The 19,127-nt window shown below is 26.8% G+C and overlaps 1 protein-coding gene across 1 annotated transcript; it reads right to left on the reverse strand.

The window, feature by feature from the left end:
* Positions 1–1,474: 1,474 nt before the first annotated feature.
* On the reverse strand, positions 1,475–6,933 carry LOC112797668 (subtilisin-like protease Glyma18g48580). The gene is made up of 11 exons (XM_025840720.3): positions 6,776–6,933; positions 6,580–6,689; positions 6,223–6,320; positions 5,969–6,124; positions 4,276–4,399; positions 3,432–3,978; positions 3,237–3,331; positions 2,870–3,145; positions 2,635–2,770; positions 2,346–2,562; positions 1,475–2,258 (listed from the first exon to the last, which is right to left on the reverse strand). Exons 1-11 carry the CDS (start codon positions 6,866–6,868, stop codon positions 1,714–1,716), a joined length of 2,397 nt encoding a protein of 798 aa, XP_025696505.1. The 5' UTR covers positions 6,869–6,933; the 3' UTR covers positions 1,475–1,713.
* Between the last annotated feature and the right edge of the window lie 12,194 nt (positions 6,934–19,127).

Below are 19,127 nucleotides of genomic sequence, written 5' to 3' on the forward strand. Positions count from 1 at the left end.
AACATAGAGCTGGAATCTCTTTCTTCTACTCAAGCTTAATTCTGATTTCATGTTATGGCTGTCTTGCGTTATTTTCTATTTTGAAAAAGGCAATTAAGTGAGGCTCAATAGCCAAGAGAGAAAAGGCAAGAGTGATGCAAAATAGCCACTGATTTCTGATGTAATTTGGGTGTATGAACTAGGATTAGTTCCCCTTGCCAAGTTGGGTTAGCACTTGGTGAGAATTGAATCTGTGTAGATTCCCCTTCCAAGTTGGGATAGCACTTTGGGGTTGCTAAGCTTTGGTGAAGAAAGTTTAGGGGTAGATACTAGTTGGATTAGGAATTAATTCAATAGTATTGGTATTTGTAATCTGAGAATTATAGTGAAAATTCCACCATGGTTTGTGGTGGAGACTGGACGTAGGATTCATGGCACTGAGAATCCGAATCAGGATATATGCTGGCCTCTTTCTCCTCTTCTTTGCTCTTTTTAATGTTCTGCGTATGAGACAATTTTAAATAATCTCCTGCAACTCGAGCAACAGCAAAACAGAGTTTGAAACTTTAAGTTTTAAACTAACTTGATTCAACACCCTTCTCAAGTTCAACTAGAATCATCATTTTATAACAAACTTCCTATTTTAAAATTAATTAGCTCTAATTAACCATACTCCTAATTAATTTCTTAGCAGAACCGAAGCTTTATATATTCATAACGAGATAATGATACAATCATTTTCACTGAATACAATAACACATAATGGAAGGGGAAACAAAAAGAATACATGATGTCGTACAGATTGTAAAGCTTGTATCAACAAATAATTATTAAAAAAAGTAGATATATATTTGTTGTTGTTGTTTTTTTTTTATATATTTACTTATTTATAGCTACTGCCATATTATAACTCAGAATCCAAATTCAGAAGACTTTTTCACCTTCGTCTTGCAAGGCCTAAACCATAAATATAAAAATGTTTTGTCCCGTCGGGACATCCGATAAAATTGGAATTATGATAGCTGATTTAATAGATGATGGACCCTAGATAACAAGACGAAGGACTCTAGAAGTCTAACTACGCTGCCAGAGCCCGGAGGCATGAGGAATAGACATAGAAGTTCCTTGGAGGATGTTTTTTTCTTTTTGGTCATGCTTGGAAGATGTTAAATGGAGCACTGAACCAACCATCTCCATTGGCCCAAGAAAAACCATATGATAACAGGCCCACACAAAATAAGCAGCATTCTTCCTCCATGTTTTATTTCTTGCCTCTTATTTTCATCACATGTTATTTTCCATTCTTCAAGAATTGATGATGATTCTTGTGTTTATATTGTAACAAGACAGAATAGTAATAAGAAGAATACACACAATACAATTTTCACTTTCCTGTGTCTCTGCCCAGTATTTGTTATATATGGATGGAGACACACGACGGTTGTTAGTTAGCAGGTCAGAATAATGAATTTGAAGCAAATATGGATATTGAAAATTAATTTAATTAAGCTTAGCTTTTATTTTAAAAAAAAAGCATACATGAGGTATATATAATACAAGCTAAGGACCTTCACAGCTGCCTACACACCATTTAAGAGGGGGGAAAAACCGAAAAAGTAAAAAAAAACACACACACACAAATTAAACAAAGAAAGGTGAAGTAGTAATGATGTGTTCCAACGCAGCCATTATTATTATCATTACAAAAGCACACCCAATTCTAAGAAGATTTGTTCACTTGCGGCGTTGGACTGCAATTGGACTTCTAACTCTATGCTTTCCATCTGTCCAAATCACTTCACCAAATTGGTATTTATAAAGTTGACTCACACTTGATGCCTGCACAATCACCTTATATGTCTTCGTTTCATTAATTTTTGTAAAAGTTAAGGAACTGGGAACAACATTAATTTTGTATCCATCCAATCTGGCACTTGCATTGTATGTTCCAGGGGGCCCCACATTGGTGAGTGTACGCGTAACCGTTACCGCACTCAATTTAAGATCTGGCAATGTGATTGAAGGATAGTTTAAGTCATTTATACTGTGAGTTCCTTTACAAACAAAAGTGTTGTTGAAATTAAGTGCTGAAACAGCTTGTTGGTCGTATCCTGAAGCACATAAGAAGTTCAAATAATCGTTAAGGTGTAGATCATAAACAAGTCCAGGGTCAACTGCAAGGTTAGGTTGCACATGTCCTGAGCCATAAGCAAAAGGAGTTGCTAACTCATTGTCAAACGCATCTTGAATTGGCTTGTTCGTGTTGTCAAGTGTGGTTGCTGAAAGAAGATAAAAAATCTTGTGAAAATATTACATCATGCACAAGCCTTTGAGAAAGATAGGTGCAGAATAGATATATTGGGTACCAGTAGTCATGATTGCGGATTTAATGGCTGCAGGACTCCAATTAGGATGAAGAGTTTTGACAAGTGCAGCAATACCAGAAACATGAGGGCAAGACATAGAAGTTCCTTGCAGCACATTAAATTGAAAGCCACGACGAGTATCCACTAAGAGGCCAGAGGCACTTGCGAAGAGTGAATAGGCAGCAAGTATGTTTACTCCAGGTGCAGTCACATCAGGCTACATATATAATAACTGATTTAGTAATTGTTTTTTTATGTATATATGATATTTTTATATACATGTATATACCTTGAGTATTGATGGTTGAATCTTATTGGGTCCTCTAGAGGAGTAGGAAGCCATAACTGGAGCTGGCTTCCTTCCAATCACTGTTTTGGCTTGGGAGAGCCTTACTGTGGTGGGCGGGGTCGGCGGGCTTAGAGCTCTGCAATGTATGTATCACAACAGATCTTAGCTTCTTTCATGATGTTAATCTTAATTACAGAAATTTAATTAAATGGGATGAGTATAATTTAACAATTACGTAGTAGTTATGAGATCATAATTGGGCTTGCGTAGTGGTTGAGAAGAGGTAGGTGGAGATGGAGGTGGTGGTGCATAGTCCACAGTAGTCAACATATGAGCCTCATTGGTAAGTGTTTTCCCCTGTTTCTTTTGATTTTGCAACAACATTCCCATTGCACCTGCCGAATAAGCTTCCAAACCCTCACCAACGGATTTTATATTCCCTCCTCTAAGGCAATTCACCACTTTGCCTTTAACTTTTGCAGGGTCAAGTGTTCCTGCCTTACAAAGTTGACTGAACAGACAGGTATTTAAACATCTTAGAGCAAATTAAATTATATTATTGCTGTTATGTACGATGCGGTTCAGGTTCACTTTGTACTTACGCATCTCGAATTGTCGCATTGGCATGTTTAGCATCGGTAGAAGAGATCAAAGAAAAGGCTTGGTTAGATTGTAACATTACAGAAAGACTCCCTCCCTAAAAAAGAGATTTTAGCATAAATTAATCAATCTTCTTGAGATTGAAACTCAACTGGCCCTACAAGTTAGTTCAAGGAGTGGAATTTGTAATAACATACCGTGATTTGTTGACCGTTATCAAGGGTAATGGTACTGCTGAAATCTCTATCGAGGGTGCTAGCAGCAACGGTGAATATCCATGGAGCTCCATTGACAACAGTTGCAGGAGTTGGGCCATCATTCCCAGCAGAAGCAACTAACAAAATATTGGCAGAAATTGCATGGAAGGCTCCAAGGGAGACAGCATCAGTGAATATATCTTCTGGGCTGACAACTTGGCGGCCACCGGCGGAGAGGGAGATGATATCGACGCCGTCGGCTATGGCTTGGTCTATTGCTGCCAGCACATCAGCTTCATGGCAACTGGCAGGATCGGTTATGGACCAACAAACCTTATAAGCTGCAACTCTTGCTCTTGGGGATCCTCCCTTTGCAGTGCCGTTTCCAACCGCAAATACGTGTGCACCGGGCACGAAATTACCACCGGCGGTTGATAGTGTGTGGGTACCGTGGCCTTCGAAATCACGCGCTGTATGCAACTTTGGGTTCAGCTCCCCAACACTCGCTTCATAAGCATTGCTGAAGTATCTTGCTCCAATAAGCTTCCTGTGTATTTGTTATTATTCAAAAGGTTTTAAATGGGATATTTTTATTTTAATAATTTTTTATTTTTTGAAAATTTTCTAAAATTATTTTTATTGGATATATTCATCATTCCATCACTTTTAATCAAATTTTCAATATATATATTAGATAAATAAATTTGTTAATAAATTTTATTATAAGAGAATTAAATTTTAAAATTATCACTTTAACCCAAGTTATTTTTTTATGTATAGATATCATATATGTATTTATTAGTGTAATTAGCTTAGCTTAACCACAAATAAGTTAATTGTTAACCTGTTGCAAGGATTTTTTCTAGAGCCAGGGAGGCTGTCTATTTGACAAACATTACCCCCACGCCATTTTGAGGGGACAGAGCCATATCCTTTGTCACTGAAGCTTCTCGATTCCGGCCATACCCCTACACAGTTAACCCATATTATTAGAATTTTTATATATTATTATAGTGGATATTTTACCATAATATCTTCGTATGAAAATCATATATTATCGTAAGATAATTCAATTAAATATATTAATTTATCTAATAATACATATCATGTGAAAATATTATTATTAGAATATCTACCGTTAATTATTCTTAAATTAAAATTTATTACACTACCTTTTACTTGTTAGTATTCGTTGTTAGGTCGTTGCCTCCGTCTTTTTTTTTTCTAAGACACAATAATACAGAGAGAATCTGGCTATCAGATTTTGGTATTTTGTTGCTCATACATGGGCAGCCTCATGATGATATCTTTTATTTTTGTGCCAACAAAAGGACACTTTTTTCTCGTTTTGTTTCTTTTACATTTGTTAAAGGAAAAATGTTTGTCCACTCAGCTTTCTACATCATTGACCATTTGACCCAATAATATACATTATTCTTAAGCGAATCCCATGATAATATTTATTATAAAAGACTGTTAGATAAACAATAAAATTTATTATTTTTAGTTAAATGATTAATAAACATTTTTATACTTAATTTTAAATATTAAATTTTAATAATATAAAAGTTAACTATTAACTAAAAACATTAATAACAAATATTAATCAATTAATATTTTAAGGAAAAATATAGGGAGCGAATGGTCTAAGCGTACAATGTGTACAATGGAGGTTTAGGAAGTATTAGAGATATGATCATTAATGTTACATTGTCCTGTCAGGTTACGTTTTTTGGATGAGTGGATTCATGACATAGTATTAGAGTTCTAGATTTGAAAGGTCAATTAACTTAAGTGTTCAATCCTTGTACACTTAGACCATTAGCTCTCTAGCACTACCTTTTTTTTTATTATATTAAAAATTGCTATAGCAGCTATAAGCGAGCGAACCCACGTCTTTTGTGGGTGTGGGTCATTTTTAAGAATAAATTTAGAATATAATTAATTGATATTTTTATTTTTATGTATATTTTTTTTTAATTAAAAGTGAATGACAAAAAATAAAAAAAATATATTTATCTTTGTACCATAAAAAAATTTAAAAGAAAGATATATATACAAAATAACCAAATATCATTAAGTACTTAAAAGTTAAAACAAAGACAATCAATAAGAATACTTTTTATATGTTGTGTGACCACATAATCAATCCACTTTTAAACTTTCATATATTGGAGAAGTTTAATTTGGTAATTATCATCGGTAAACAATGTTAGATTATTCTCCTTTCGTTTCGTTTGAAAATATCCATACTAGTATCTACCCATCCTTAAAATTACAATGACGTGCATATATAGAGTGCAGTAGTACTAGTAAATATATAATAGATAACAGTTAAGATGCATACTATACTATAGTATCTATATATATTTGCCTAACTTATTAAAATGAGATAAAATTTAATATTTAAATTAAAAAATATAAAAATAAATTATTTTTTAATATTTAAAACTTACTATAAAAAATAACTTCGACAATTTCAATACCAAAATTACAGCCACCACATAATTCGCCAACAGTTAATTATAAGCACGTACCAGTGTCAATGTTGGCGATGATTGTATTTTCACCAAATCTACCCTTTTGCCATGCAGTGTTCTTAGCATTTCTGCGAAGTCCAAGAAATTCCCATGACCTTGTTGTGTGAAGTTTGTGCTCCTTGCTCAAGAACACCGACACTACATTTGGTTTTACTGTATGACAGCAACAAGCAAATATTAATTGTTGACAGTGACGGTACAATAATTATATTAATTACTTAATGACAAAAACACTTGATGATCGATCTCACTGGCAATAAGTGCTGCTTCTTCCTCTTCAAGTAGCGCGGAGAACCCATTGATGTGCTTATTGTATGAGTATATCATCACTTCTTTCGCTTTCTCATTGCTGTCCAAAGAATATTCTTTTTTTATTTAATGCTATATATAGCTTTTAATATAGAGCAATGCTAAGGGCAGCAATCTTTGTGATTGATAGCCATTACATAGTTATTAATGATGATTTAATGGTGTGAGATTTCATCAAATGACTCATCTTTTTCTATTGGTTACATACTAGTTAAAATTCAATAAAATTGTTGTCCCCTAGACTTTTCCTTTAATATATAGAAAATATAAGCCATGCATGCTTTAATTTATTTGGATACCTTCCCAAAACTGAAGCTAGTAAATCAAAGTGAGAATTTGTGGCAGCTTCCATATCAAAAGAGGTAGGGCTTGGGCCATGAGAATGTGCTCCCATGTATACAATGTAACACTGTGAATGTAAACAATAATTTCAAAGTGGAAATCTCATCATCAACATATAAATGATAAGAAACAAGCTAAGCATAAGTATTTTACCCTTTTATTACTTCCATGGACAGCTTCCAGCAAGAAAGAAGAAAGAAGAAATGATGAAACAACAATTCGAAGGTAAAGATTACAATTGTTCATGGTTCAGTTTCAGAAGAATTGATTGCCACGCATATCTAGCTAGCTAGCATGCTGCATATATATATAAGGGCTTTGTGGCCGAAACATTTATTCTTTTCTTTTCTTTTTTCTTTCTTATTTATTTATTTATTATTTTTGGATGAGACTAGCATCTTTAACTTCTTCAAGTCAAAAAGTTAATCACACACACTTGAAAACTCTAATTTATCTTCCCTTCTTGGTCACCATGGCAAAAGGTTTTTACACTATACAAGTTTAGCATCTCACATGTCTAAAAAATTAAAAGCCTATATAACTTATAATAATGTGAAACTTCAAATTATCCATGACACAATCGTTACAAAATAACATGAAGAATTATGTGACAGGTTGTCCACTTATCCGTGAGAGTTATGTTACGTATATTGCATTCTATAGGATAAATACCCCATGGATGCTTAACAAACACTTTTAACACAAATTTTTTCACTCATCTTCGGGAAGTAGTGCTTAACACAATGCAACGTTGCTTTTGAGATGTGAGGAGCCATATTCTCGACTTTTTCTTTTTTGTTTTTCAATCTTTAAAAAAGTTCACTCTATCGGTCTATCCACTTTAATTTACTTTTCCAATCTTTTTATTATATAAATAATATTATATTGTGAATTGCACGTTTCATTAGTTTAATTACTTATTTTGACAAAAGATACCTTTTAAATAAAACACAATAATACTTTGATTTAATTAATGGTTGGTAAGGGAATTCCATAAATATCCTTTTTTGTTTTTTTCTTGAAAGAATAGTTCCATCATCGTTTGTTGGAACTCTTTTACGACTGTCATAGATTTGGAAAAAAGTTTTCTCTTAGAATTTTAATTTTGATATATTATTGGGTGACTAAGATAAAGACGCCTATTTCATCTTTTGCTAAAGATGTTTTTATATTGTGTTTTAATTGATTTCTGTATAATTTATTCGGTATTCCTCGTCACATATTATTAAATTTCTCAAAAGATTTTTTTTCAATAAAAACATTTAACTTGGACTAAAATAAAAAAAGTAATAAATTAACTATTAGATTTTTTTAAATTATTTATATAAAAAAATATATTATTCATATATATATATATATATATATATATATATATAACAAGCTCAAGCCTCTTAAAATTTTTATAAATAAAAAATAATTCATTTATATTCGTACAATATATAAATAATTACTATATTATTATTATATTATAGATTAAAATTCACTAATTTATATTTTCTTTTTATTTTTAATATAAGCATTAGAAATAAATAAAATTTTTATAACTAAATATAGTATAACAAAATATATATAATATTAATTAGTTCTTAAAAAATTCTAAAAGAAATAGTTTCTTTTATTTTAGTAAAATAACTATTTATTAAAGTAGATAAATTAATTATTTTCTTCTTATATACATTTTTTTAAGACATAAAAATAATTAATTAGGACATTGATTAAGATAATTAAAGTCACTACTTTATTAAATTTTTAATTTAAAGAGAAATCCTAGTTAATTTTGGTATAGAAATTTTGAATTTGAAAAAATTGATAAAATTATGTTGAATTTTAATTTATTTGATTCTCATTTAAATTAATCACTACATAAGTTAAAGTTCTATTTGAAGTTATATTCGAGCTTTAATCTGATTTTTAAAGTTTCAATTTACTTAGTTTGATTTTTTAACTTAGGTATCCGTGACTCATATATTAGAATTTTAAGTGTTAGTTGAAAAAAAATTTCAATTGTCACGTCAAATAGTCGCTAGAACGTATAATGTAGCAGTCGTTAGTCCATCTCAACATGTCGTTAACGATTTTGTGGGACAATGACAAAAATAAGATCAGGAACCAATGTGAGTTATAACTATTAAGTTGGGAGACTAAATTGAATAAATCAAAATTTTTTAAATTAGATTAAAATACGTACGAACATAATTTTAGAGACCAATAAGTATTATCTCTTTGTTGACAATTAAGTTTTTTTAATGGTAATTAAGATCTAATAATGGTTTATAATAAAAAAAGCATTCTTTTGCAACAATGAACCTATAATAGTAGTTAGGGGTGTTCATAGATTAGATCATATTCATAAATCCATAGTATTTATCCGTATCTGATCTGTAATTTGTGGATATGATTTGATCTGTAAGATGATCGGATTGGATCGAATTGGATCCATACTCTAATCAGATAGAAGTAAATATGTTTAAAAGAGTAAACAAAAAAAATTATTGACTTTTTTTATAAAAATAAAATTTTTTAATATTTTTTATTTTATGGATATATTTGATATCTGATCCAAACATAAAAAGTGCGAATATCGAATTTGATCTAATGAGTTTAGTGCTTATTGGATCGAAATTTTAGTCATATCCGATCTATGAACACCCCTAATTAACAATAATAACTAAAAAATTATAATGATTATATTTTTAACCAAGAGAAAGTGCAAAAAAAAGTACTAAATACAAGAACATTTAATCAAATATTAAAAAAAAATTTACTTTAAAATAATTGGACTTTTTTTGCTCATATATATATATATATATATATATATATATATATATATATATATATATATATATATATATAATATGTAATAATAATAATATGATAATTATTTTATATATCACACAAATATAAACGTTTTTTCTGTGAGTCTAAGAAAGGTTTTGTAAGTAACCTTGTGATAAACCCCATTTGTAGGGTTTATCTTGTATTGATTTTAGGGGATTTTATAACCTTTTACCCACATTTATTCAATAAAATAGCATGGTTTTGTATATTCTCCTTTAATTGTGCTCAAGAGTGAAAACATACTTTTTAGATCTTAAAATAGCTAAATATAATTTACCTTGATTCCATTAGATGTCTTAATATGTTTGTTAAGTGATTTCAGATTTAGGAGGCAAATATTGGATCAAGGGAATAAAGAAAAAGCATGTAAAGTTGGAGAACTCATGAAGAAATGATGGAACCAAAAAGCTGTCAAGTCTGACCTCTTCGCACTTAAACGACTATAACTTGAGTTACAGAGGTCCAAATGATGCGGTTCCAGTTGGGTTGGAAAGCTAACATTTAGGGCTTCGAAACGATATAAGATTTGCCATAGTTGCATCGCGCATAGGGGCGCGCACACGCACGGTACGCGGACGCGCCGATGGTGGCACATGACCCACTTAATGCAACACGTGGCCAGCGATTTTAGAAGCCTTGTGGGCCCAATCTAACTCATTTCTGATGCTATTTAAGCCAAGGATTGAAGGGGAATCAAGATATTTTTCATACTTTTGATCATTAGTCATAGTTTAGTTTTAGAAGTAGTTAGAGTTAGAGAGAGAAGCTCTCTCTTCTCTCTAGAATTAGGATTAGGAATTAGGGTTAGATTAGGATCTTATAGTTCTAGGTTTAATTCAAGTCTCTTTCTACTTCTACCTTCAATTGATGATTGCTACACTTTGGTTCTTCTCTCTATCCCTATTCTCCTGTTGTAATTTCTCTTATTTTGTTTCTAGGTTTTGTAATTGAGATATTCTTGTTCTCTTTACTTTCTTTCAATAATGCAATTTGAGGTAATTCATGATAATTGTGATTTCCTTGATTGTTGTTGTTAATTCTTTGTATTCAATTGTAGTTAGAATTTATTCTTGTTGTGATTTGCTATACTTTTCTTTTGTGCCTTCCAAGTGTTTGATTAAATGCTTGGAAGAATGTTAGACTAGAATTTCATGTTCCTGGTTTGAGAAGGTAACTTAGGATTTCTTGAGTCACTAGTATCCAATTGATTGATAGTTGATAGCCATTAACTCTAGCCTTCATTAATCTAATTAGTGGGAAGCTAGGACTTATGGACTATGATTGATATAACTCACTTGACTTTCCTTTGTTAATTGATTTAAGGATGACTAAGTGGGATTAATCCTTGCAACTACCATACTTGTGACTAGTGATAATGATGAAGACCCTTGACAACCAAATCTTGCCAAGACCATTTTGTTAATAAAGTTTTCATACCATTTACTATTCATGTTTCTCATCTAAAACCCTAAAATAAACAAGTCCGTAACCAATAACAAGAACACTACCCTGCAAGTCCTTTAAGAGACGACCCGAGGTTTAAATACTTCGGTTATTGATTTTAGGGGTTTGCACTTAGTGACAACCAAATTTTTGTATGAAAGGATTTGTGTTGGTTTAAAAACTATACTTGCAACGAGATTTCAATTGTGAAATTCTAAACCGTCAAAAATCAAATCATCACCTTGTTATCGATTTTTGTAGTGTTAGCCCTCATATTATCAATTTGATTCATATATAATTCGGATGATAAATTATTTGGTCACTAGCTTCCTTTTTTAATGTGACATACTTGTTTTTATTATTATTATTATTATTATTATTATTATTATTATTATTATTATTATTATTATTTTGTACATTAAAAAATAACAGGCCAAATTATTGCCATAACATAATAAAAGTATGAAAATTTATCATTTTTCTCTAATAGAGGAAACAAAATTCTTTTCAATAGCTAATTTATTTAATGTTTAGTAGAATAAAAATAAATTTTATTAGAATAAATTTTAGTACGAGTTTAATATTTTTATTTATCATAAAATATTTATAGAATTATTCGTAGATAAATTTTAGAAAAAAAAGCATGATTTTTAATTTTATTTTTAAATAAACTTTATTTTTAAGTTTAAAATAAATTTTAATTTTATTTTTTAATAATATTAATTTTTTACCGTATATAATTATTTAATTATTTTTTAATCATATATAAATAAATTACTCTTAATAAGACTTTTTTGTGTTATTCAATTATCTTTTTTAAAAAATATTTAATTATTAAAATAATTAAACTTTTCACAACAAAAATAATAAAAAAAAATTATGAACGAAAAAAAATAACCATCATGATAATTTTTTGTATTTTTATTCATATTTTAATTATAAACATAAATATAATTTGATTATATTATTTATGAAATGTGACTATAGATGTAGATAAAATTTAGTTATATTATTTAATAGTTTCATTGTATTGTATTGCTTATAAAGTTAGATTATAATTATGACAATATAATTGTTCTGATATTTTTATATGTGTGACTAATTGGTGGCGTTAAAATATTACTCTTAATTATAAATAAAGTTTATAATTTAAAAAATTAAAGACTCAATTAAAAAAGATACGAAAAAGATGATGTTAAAATATTCTAACTCTTTAAAATAAAAATATTCAAAATTCAATTAAAAATTATTTAAAATTTAAACTCAATAAAAATTTATATTCAATGTGTTTTGTATTAAATATATAACCTATTATATCATATTGGTTGATATTGGTTGAAATTAGCTTTTATAATGTTAATTTTCTAATAACACTTTATTAAAAAAATCATTTCTTTCAGAATTTTTTAAGAATTAATTAATATTATATATATTTTGTTACACTACATCTTGTTATAAAAATTTATTTATTTCTAATGCTTATATTAAAAATAAAAACAAAATTTAAATTAGTAAATTTTGATCTATAATATAATAATAATATAGTAATTAATTTATATATTGTACGAATATAAATTAATTATTTTTTATTTATAAAAATTTTAAGAACTTGTTATATATATATATATTTATTTATTGATGAATGTGATATATTTTTTTATATAAATAATTTTAAAAAAAGTTAATAGTTAATTTATTACTTTTTTGGTTTTAGTCAAAATTAAATGTTTTTTATTATTTTTGGAAAGAAAATCTTTTACGGAATTTAATAATATGTGATGAGAAATACCGAATATATTATACAGAAATCAATTAAAATACAATATAAAAATATATTTAGCAAAAGATGAAATAAACGTCTTTATCTAAGGCTTTGTTTGGTTGGAATGAAAGAATTAGAAAGGAAAGAAATAGAAAGGAAAGAAGAGAAAGGAAAGAAATTGAGTGGAATTTTATTTTCTTTAGATATGTTTGGATGAAAGGAAAATGAGAAGGAAGAAAATAGTATATAATGTTATGAAAAGACAATTTTATCCTTAGATATTTTAAAATATATTAAAAAATAAAGGATAATATTGAAATATTGATACAAAATATATTTTCCTTCCATTTTCCATCCATTATTGGAGGAAAAAAATTTTTAATGGGTCCCATCCATTTTTTTACACTATTCATTTTTTTCCTTTGACTTTTCCATTCAACCAAACAAAAAAAAATAGTTATTTTTCTTCCAATTTCTTTCCTTCTTATTTCCTTCCTCCCATATTCCTCCCAAACAAACACAACCTAAGTGGTCACCGATGTTTAAAAATTTATTTTTCTTGTCGCTACATATATACAAGAAATTTTATAAATCCTAAGATCATAAAGTGATAATCGAACATGAATAAACAATTTATTTAACCCAAATGTGACTAGCTAATATAAAAGTTTGATAGTACAGTATTTTACAATGAAAAATACTAGCAGTTATTAGAATTTATTATTTTTTATTATTAATTAATTATTAATATTTAAAAAATATAGAATAAAATATATTATTAAATTATTAGATTTAAAAAATTAGATTGATGATAAAAAAAATAACAAAAAATAAATAATAAATTATGATGACTCTATAATATATTTTTTTAAATTTTAAAAAGGACGCTATCTACTAGAAAATAAAGGTTTCTTATTGTTATTTATAATAATGATTTTAGTAAAGTATTCTTTATTTCTTTTACTCTCATCAACTGTCAAAAAATGTTGAAAATTATTTTACATAAAAAAGAATCATTAGAAATGTTCAAAAATGTCTTTTTCAATAAAGCCTAATATGTCTGTCCTTTTTGCATCATGAAAAATGAACTGCTATATCTGAATGAGGGAAAAAAATATTGGTGTCCCTACTCCCAAAAACGATAAAAACAATAAAGAAAAGTTGTATATACAGAGACTAAAGCAAAAGAAAAAAAATAAAAAATAAAAAAACAATGAGAAAAGAAATAAGGAGTTGGACGTGTCTAGATGGGTCACATACGGCAAATATTTTCTCGTTTTTTCTTTTAAGAAAATTTATTTGACCTTATCTTTATTATAATAACCTTTATGTACTTATACATGTATTGAAATAGAATAATATTCCAAATTTTCATACTTAGTTTTCAAATAATTTTAATTACTAAATCATTTTTAAATTTTACATTGATTTGTCTTCTAGAAAATAAAAATTTGAAAATTCAATTAATAATTAAATTTATTAAAGACTAAAATTATATAACAATAATTTTTTTTGAAAACGGTATTATTGAATGAAATATGTGACATTTTTTTATTTTTCCATAATAAATTACAATAAATTAGGTATTCTTTAAATTGTTTTTTTAGTCAGCCTTTTATTATATTAATTTAAAAAATAATAAAACAAATATATACAAATAGATTTAATAATTTTTAATTTAAAATATAAATTTAAAAAATAATTTAAGTAAAATAAAAAACCGAAAATTTAATTTTAAATCTCCAAATCAGTTTTAAATCTTTTAAATATTAACATATTTCAAAACAAAGACAAGCCCTTAAATATCCTAAAATAGGTTTCATCTCACTAAAACCTTTCGCCTTCCTTCAAAATCTAAACCTCTTTTTTTAAAACAAAAAATTAACAAATAAAAAGAAGTTATTTTTTATCTGTGGCATTTTTTTCTTTTTTTTTAATGTGTTTGTGTTAAATTTTTTTTTTCACTACTCTTCTATTAATTTAAAATTTGTAATATTAATATAATTTAGATGTGTCAATATCTAGTTTTGAATTTGTTCATCTTGTTTATTTAATTGTGGATGTATTTGTGTTTCTGTACGTTTTCGTACAAAATTTAATTTGTGTGAACAAAGAATAAATTTTTGATGTATTTTAAAAGTATTATATTTGTTATTTGTTATTTTAGATGTGTCTTGAAACATTTAAAATACTATATCAAATATCTACAACATATTTAAAATAGTAAAAGTACACACAAAATAAATTATGAACACATCCAAAATAAAATTATATTTCAAACACGTTTTAAATGATTTTAGTATCTCATTAAAAAATAACAAAAAACCTCTTTTTTGAAAGAAAAAATGAACAAATAAAAAAGAAGTTATTTTTTATCTGTGGTATTTTTTTCTTTTTTGGACGTGTTTATGTTAAATTTTTTTTTACTATTCTATTGATTTGAAATCTGTAATATTAATGTAATTTAAATGTGTCAATATCATATTTTAAATATGTTTATGTTGTTCATATTAATTTTAAATGTATTTGTGTTTTTGAAGATTTTGGTACAAAGTTTTGGATATTAATTTTGTTTATGTTAATGAATATTGAAATAAATTTAAACAGACACTAATGAAACAGAAGAGTTGAGTCTCGAAAAAATAAAATGTTGTACGGTCACTAAAACAAAAACGGGGTTTAGCTACCAAATTTTAACTACGAATACTAAATCGTGATAAAAATAAATGAGCGTGTCTTTTATTTACCACGAAACATTGTCACATTGGCTAAAATTTAATCTTTTGCCACAAACAATATTTTTCGTAGCTGTACTTTCTGCTTACATTAACGTGCCATGGCTATTCTATCTTGAATAAATTAATTTTTTAAATAAATTTATTAATGTATAGTATCATTTTTTTAAATAGTCTGACATTAACACATATTTATGAAATTAAATCTAAAAATATAAAAAAATAAATTTAGATAAAATAAAAAATTATAAAAATAAAGATAATATTCTAATATTTGAGTAAATTATAAAGATAAAATTTATTTAGCTAAAATAATATAATTTAAATAGATAATAAAAATTTCAATAATTTTTAAGTATAAATTTTTTTCAATTTTTATTAAAAATAAATTATTTTATCATTTTTTAATTTAAGAAAATGAGGATAAGTTAAAAAAAATTAGTCTTTATTTACATAGTTTAGTACTCATTATATATTTTTGTGAGTACTGTACTCTTATTACATACATAATTATTTTTTTAAAAATTATTTTGTGAAATTATGAATTAAATTTTTTATTTATAATATTATTTAATTAGTATATTCCATTAATTATTTATTTATTTTACAACTATCTTTAGTTATAAAAAAAATATTACTAATTAATTTATGAGTCACTTATATAAAAGTTTCTAATTTTATTAAGTAACAAAGAAATTGATTTGTAAAATTTCTTATAACAATTTTATGTAATAATTAATTTGTCTAATGTAATAAAATTTTAGTAACTAATTTAGTAATTAAAATTTATTAAACATTAAATTTTTTAGGTAAAAATATTTACAAAACTTACATAATGTATAACTCTTATTATATTATTTTGTGTATAATAAGTAAATAATTAAATGATAGTGTATTATTTGAAACATCAACTATCAACTGCATGAAATTAGAGATTGTGAAAGTCATATATTTATTAGAGTAGTTTTTTGGTTATTTATTGTTATTATAACAAAAATTAAAGATAAAAATATTACAGACTCAAAATTTAAATTTGAATTTAAATTTTTAATCATATTTGACCATTAAAAAAATAAATAAATAATTATTGTATCAAAAATAAAATAATTTAAAGTATATTTAGTAGATAATAAACAGTAGAATAGAAAGAAATATTCTTAAGGTTAAAGAAAGTTAAAAGACGATCTAAACAACAATGACCAAGATGAATTTTTTAGATTTAAAATTTTAATGTGCGCTTAAATTCTGAGGTAACTTTTGGCGGAAAGTTAAAGTAATCACGGACAATATAACTTCCCATCATTCACGTTGTTTTTTAACTCCTACTTTTCTGCGCAGCACTTGAAAGCACTTTCTTTAACCACACTGTATGAACTCTATTATATGATAGGATATCCTCAAAACTCAAAATACTGATTTTTTCTTTCTTCATTTTGGTGTTATTGGTTTTTTTTAGCATATTTTTTTTTTCAAGAGATGCCTTTTAGCAGAACTACGATAACCACAGAATATCAACAACAATGAAGAATTTGCAGAAGGTTTAGACGAAATAAGTCAAAATCAACTGTAACTACCAAAGAAGATTATAATGACCCTTTAGTTGTGAATGTCAAAGGTATATGAAATTTTAATTTTTTTTTACGTAATTTTTTGAGTTCTAATATTTAGTTTATTTCTTTTGTTCAATTTTGTATTCAGTTGTGGACACTTCATTGTCGACACTTCTACGGGAGAAATCACAACCGGCAAAAGGACGACAATTCAAGTTTGACATTTGAAAAATGATGAAAAAGACATCATGAAACTTGATAGGCATGGACAAAGTCGAGATAATGACGTAAATTTATTGGTAGGTGTAATGGCCGGTAGAGCAACGCTGTAAATTGAAAAAATCTTTGGTGCTGAAAATGTAAGACTATGGATATGAAGAAACCAAAATTCAATTGGCAGTTCTGTACAAATTTTTGTTATCAAAAGACAGGGATAAGGTGCCTAGTTTATCCAGTGATATGCCAGACATTTAATTGGTGTATTTAATAAGTAATAGTTGAAATTTTAAATATACTTATTTTAGAAGGGATTAAATTTATTTTATTTATGTTAAATTTTTTCTTATTTCTTATTATATATAAGTTTAGACTTGTATTATTATTATTATTATTATTATTATTATTATTATTATTATTATTATTATTATTATTATACTGAATCCTTATTAATATTTTTTTATGAAAAAATGTTAGATATTATATATTTAAAAAGTTTGCTTTTTGTTATTAATGTATATATATATAAATATAATTTTAATTTAATAAAATTGTTCAATTAGAATAACTTTGCACAAATTAGCCATGGATTGTATGTGAAAAAATAGAGTGAGTTAGCCACGAAAATAGCGTGATTAAATAACCCAACGTTAGTCACTGGTTAAATAACCCAACGTTAGCCACACAAAAAACTGTGACTGAAAAACCCGGCCTGCACAAATTAGTTACGGATGAAGTGTGGTAGAATTATACTTTTTGATGTGATTATTCTTATTTAGCCACGACATTATGCGTGGACAATGACATACAAATTGTGGCTCTTTGAAGGTCTCCACAATGTTCAAAATTGTGGCTAATAACGCTAATATCGTGGCAAATAGAAAATGCAACCCCCGATTAGCCACAAATATTCTTTCGTGGCCAATGTATGGTTGCTACGGTTATCTTAGAGTTTAGCCACAATTTTTTTCGTGGCTAAACCCCTTATTTCTTGTAGTGGGTGGTCGTGATGATGATAAAAAAAAATTTAAAATATTCTATATTAAAATCTAACAAGTAACCTCTCTTTTGAACGAAGAGAAAAAAAATATAACAATTTCAATTGATAAAAAAAGAAATTACATAATGTATTTATTTTTTTATAAATTTAGAATATAAATTTATTAAAAAATATTATAATTAATAAATTAAACTGATTAATGGATGATTATTAAAAAATAATAATATTTTTCATAAACAAATATATTATTCCTCTTTCACATTTTATTCCAGCTCTAAGTCTGCTCTATATAAATTTTCTCTCTCTGGTCTCTCCCATGGCCAATCACTGAATAAATGTGACTTTCTTATGTGAAAGGGACACTATATCGTCCCATGCTAAAATCTAGATAGATTTTTCTTCACTAAAAGGTAATGCAACTTGTGAAACATGTGGATTAATTGAAATATAATATATCACAAGGATTGTTAATGAGGAGTTAATTATAATTGCTTCAGTTATTTAAACGTTATGTTTTGAGTTCATTTTCATCAAAAGTTATCAGAATATATTTACTAAAATATTAAAATTAAAATTTCTATTCATATATAAATGCATGCGTAATTTATAAAAAAAAAAAGAGTAAAATAATAAATAAATTCTCAAAGATTTATACTTTGAATAGATTAGTCTCTAAAAAAACATCAACAAATTTTTTTAAAATAGTAGATATGAACATACTATTTTTAAATTAGTCTCTATAATTAAGATAAAAATATTAATTTAAACTAATTAGTCTATATTTATTATACTAAAGGACTTTATTAATATTTTTTTTAAATTAATCTATTAAAAATACAAATTTTTAGAGATTTATTTGTCAATTTATTCAAAGAAGACATAATTACGTGTGAATTGCCTTTGTGCAAAACTTTCAAAGTGTGAATTGCCTTTGTGCAAAACTTTCAAAAGTATATTCATG

This window comes from Arachis hypogaea, chromosome 4 (assembly GCF_003086295.3).
Source record: "Arachis hypogaea cultivar Tifrunner chromosome 4, arahy.Tifrunner.gnm2.J5K5, whole genome shotgun sequence".
NCBI classification, from domain to species: domain Eukaryota; kingdom Viridiplantae; phylum Streptophyta; class Magnoliopsida; order Fabales; family Fabaceae; genus Arachis; species Arachis hypogaea.

Bases quoted from the DNA above. Each gene is read 5' to 3' on its own strand.
- LOC112797668 (XM_025840720.3), bottom strand. From the start codon at position 6,868: ATGAACAATTGTAATCTTTACCTTCGAATTGTTGTTTCATCATTTCTT. The intron at 6,321-6,579 runs GTATCCAAATAA...TTCTTTGGACAG, and splicing joins CTAGCTTCAGTTTTGGGAAG to CAATGAGAAAGCGAAAGAAG. The intron at 3,146-3,236 runs GTAAGTACAAAG...CTGTCTGTTCAG, and splicing joins AATGCGACAATTCGAGATGC to TCAACTTTGTAAGGCAGGAA.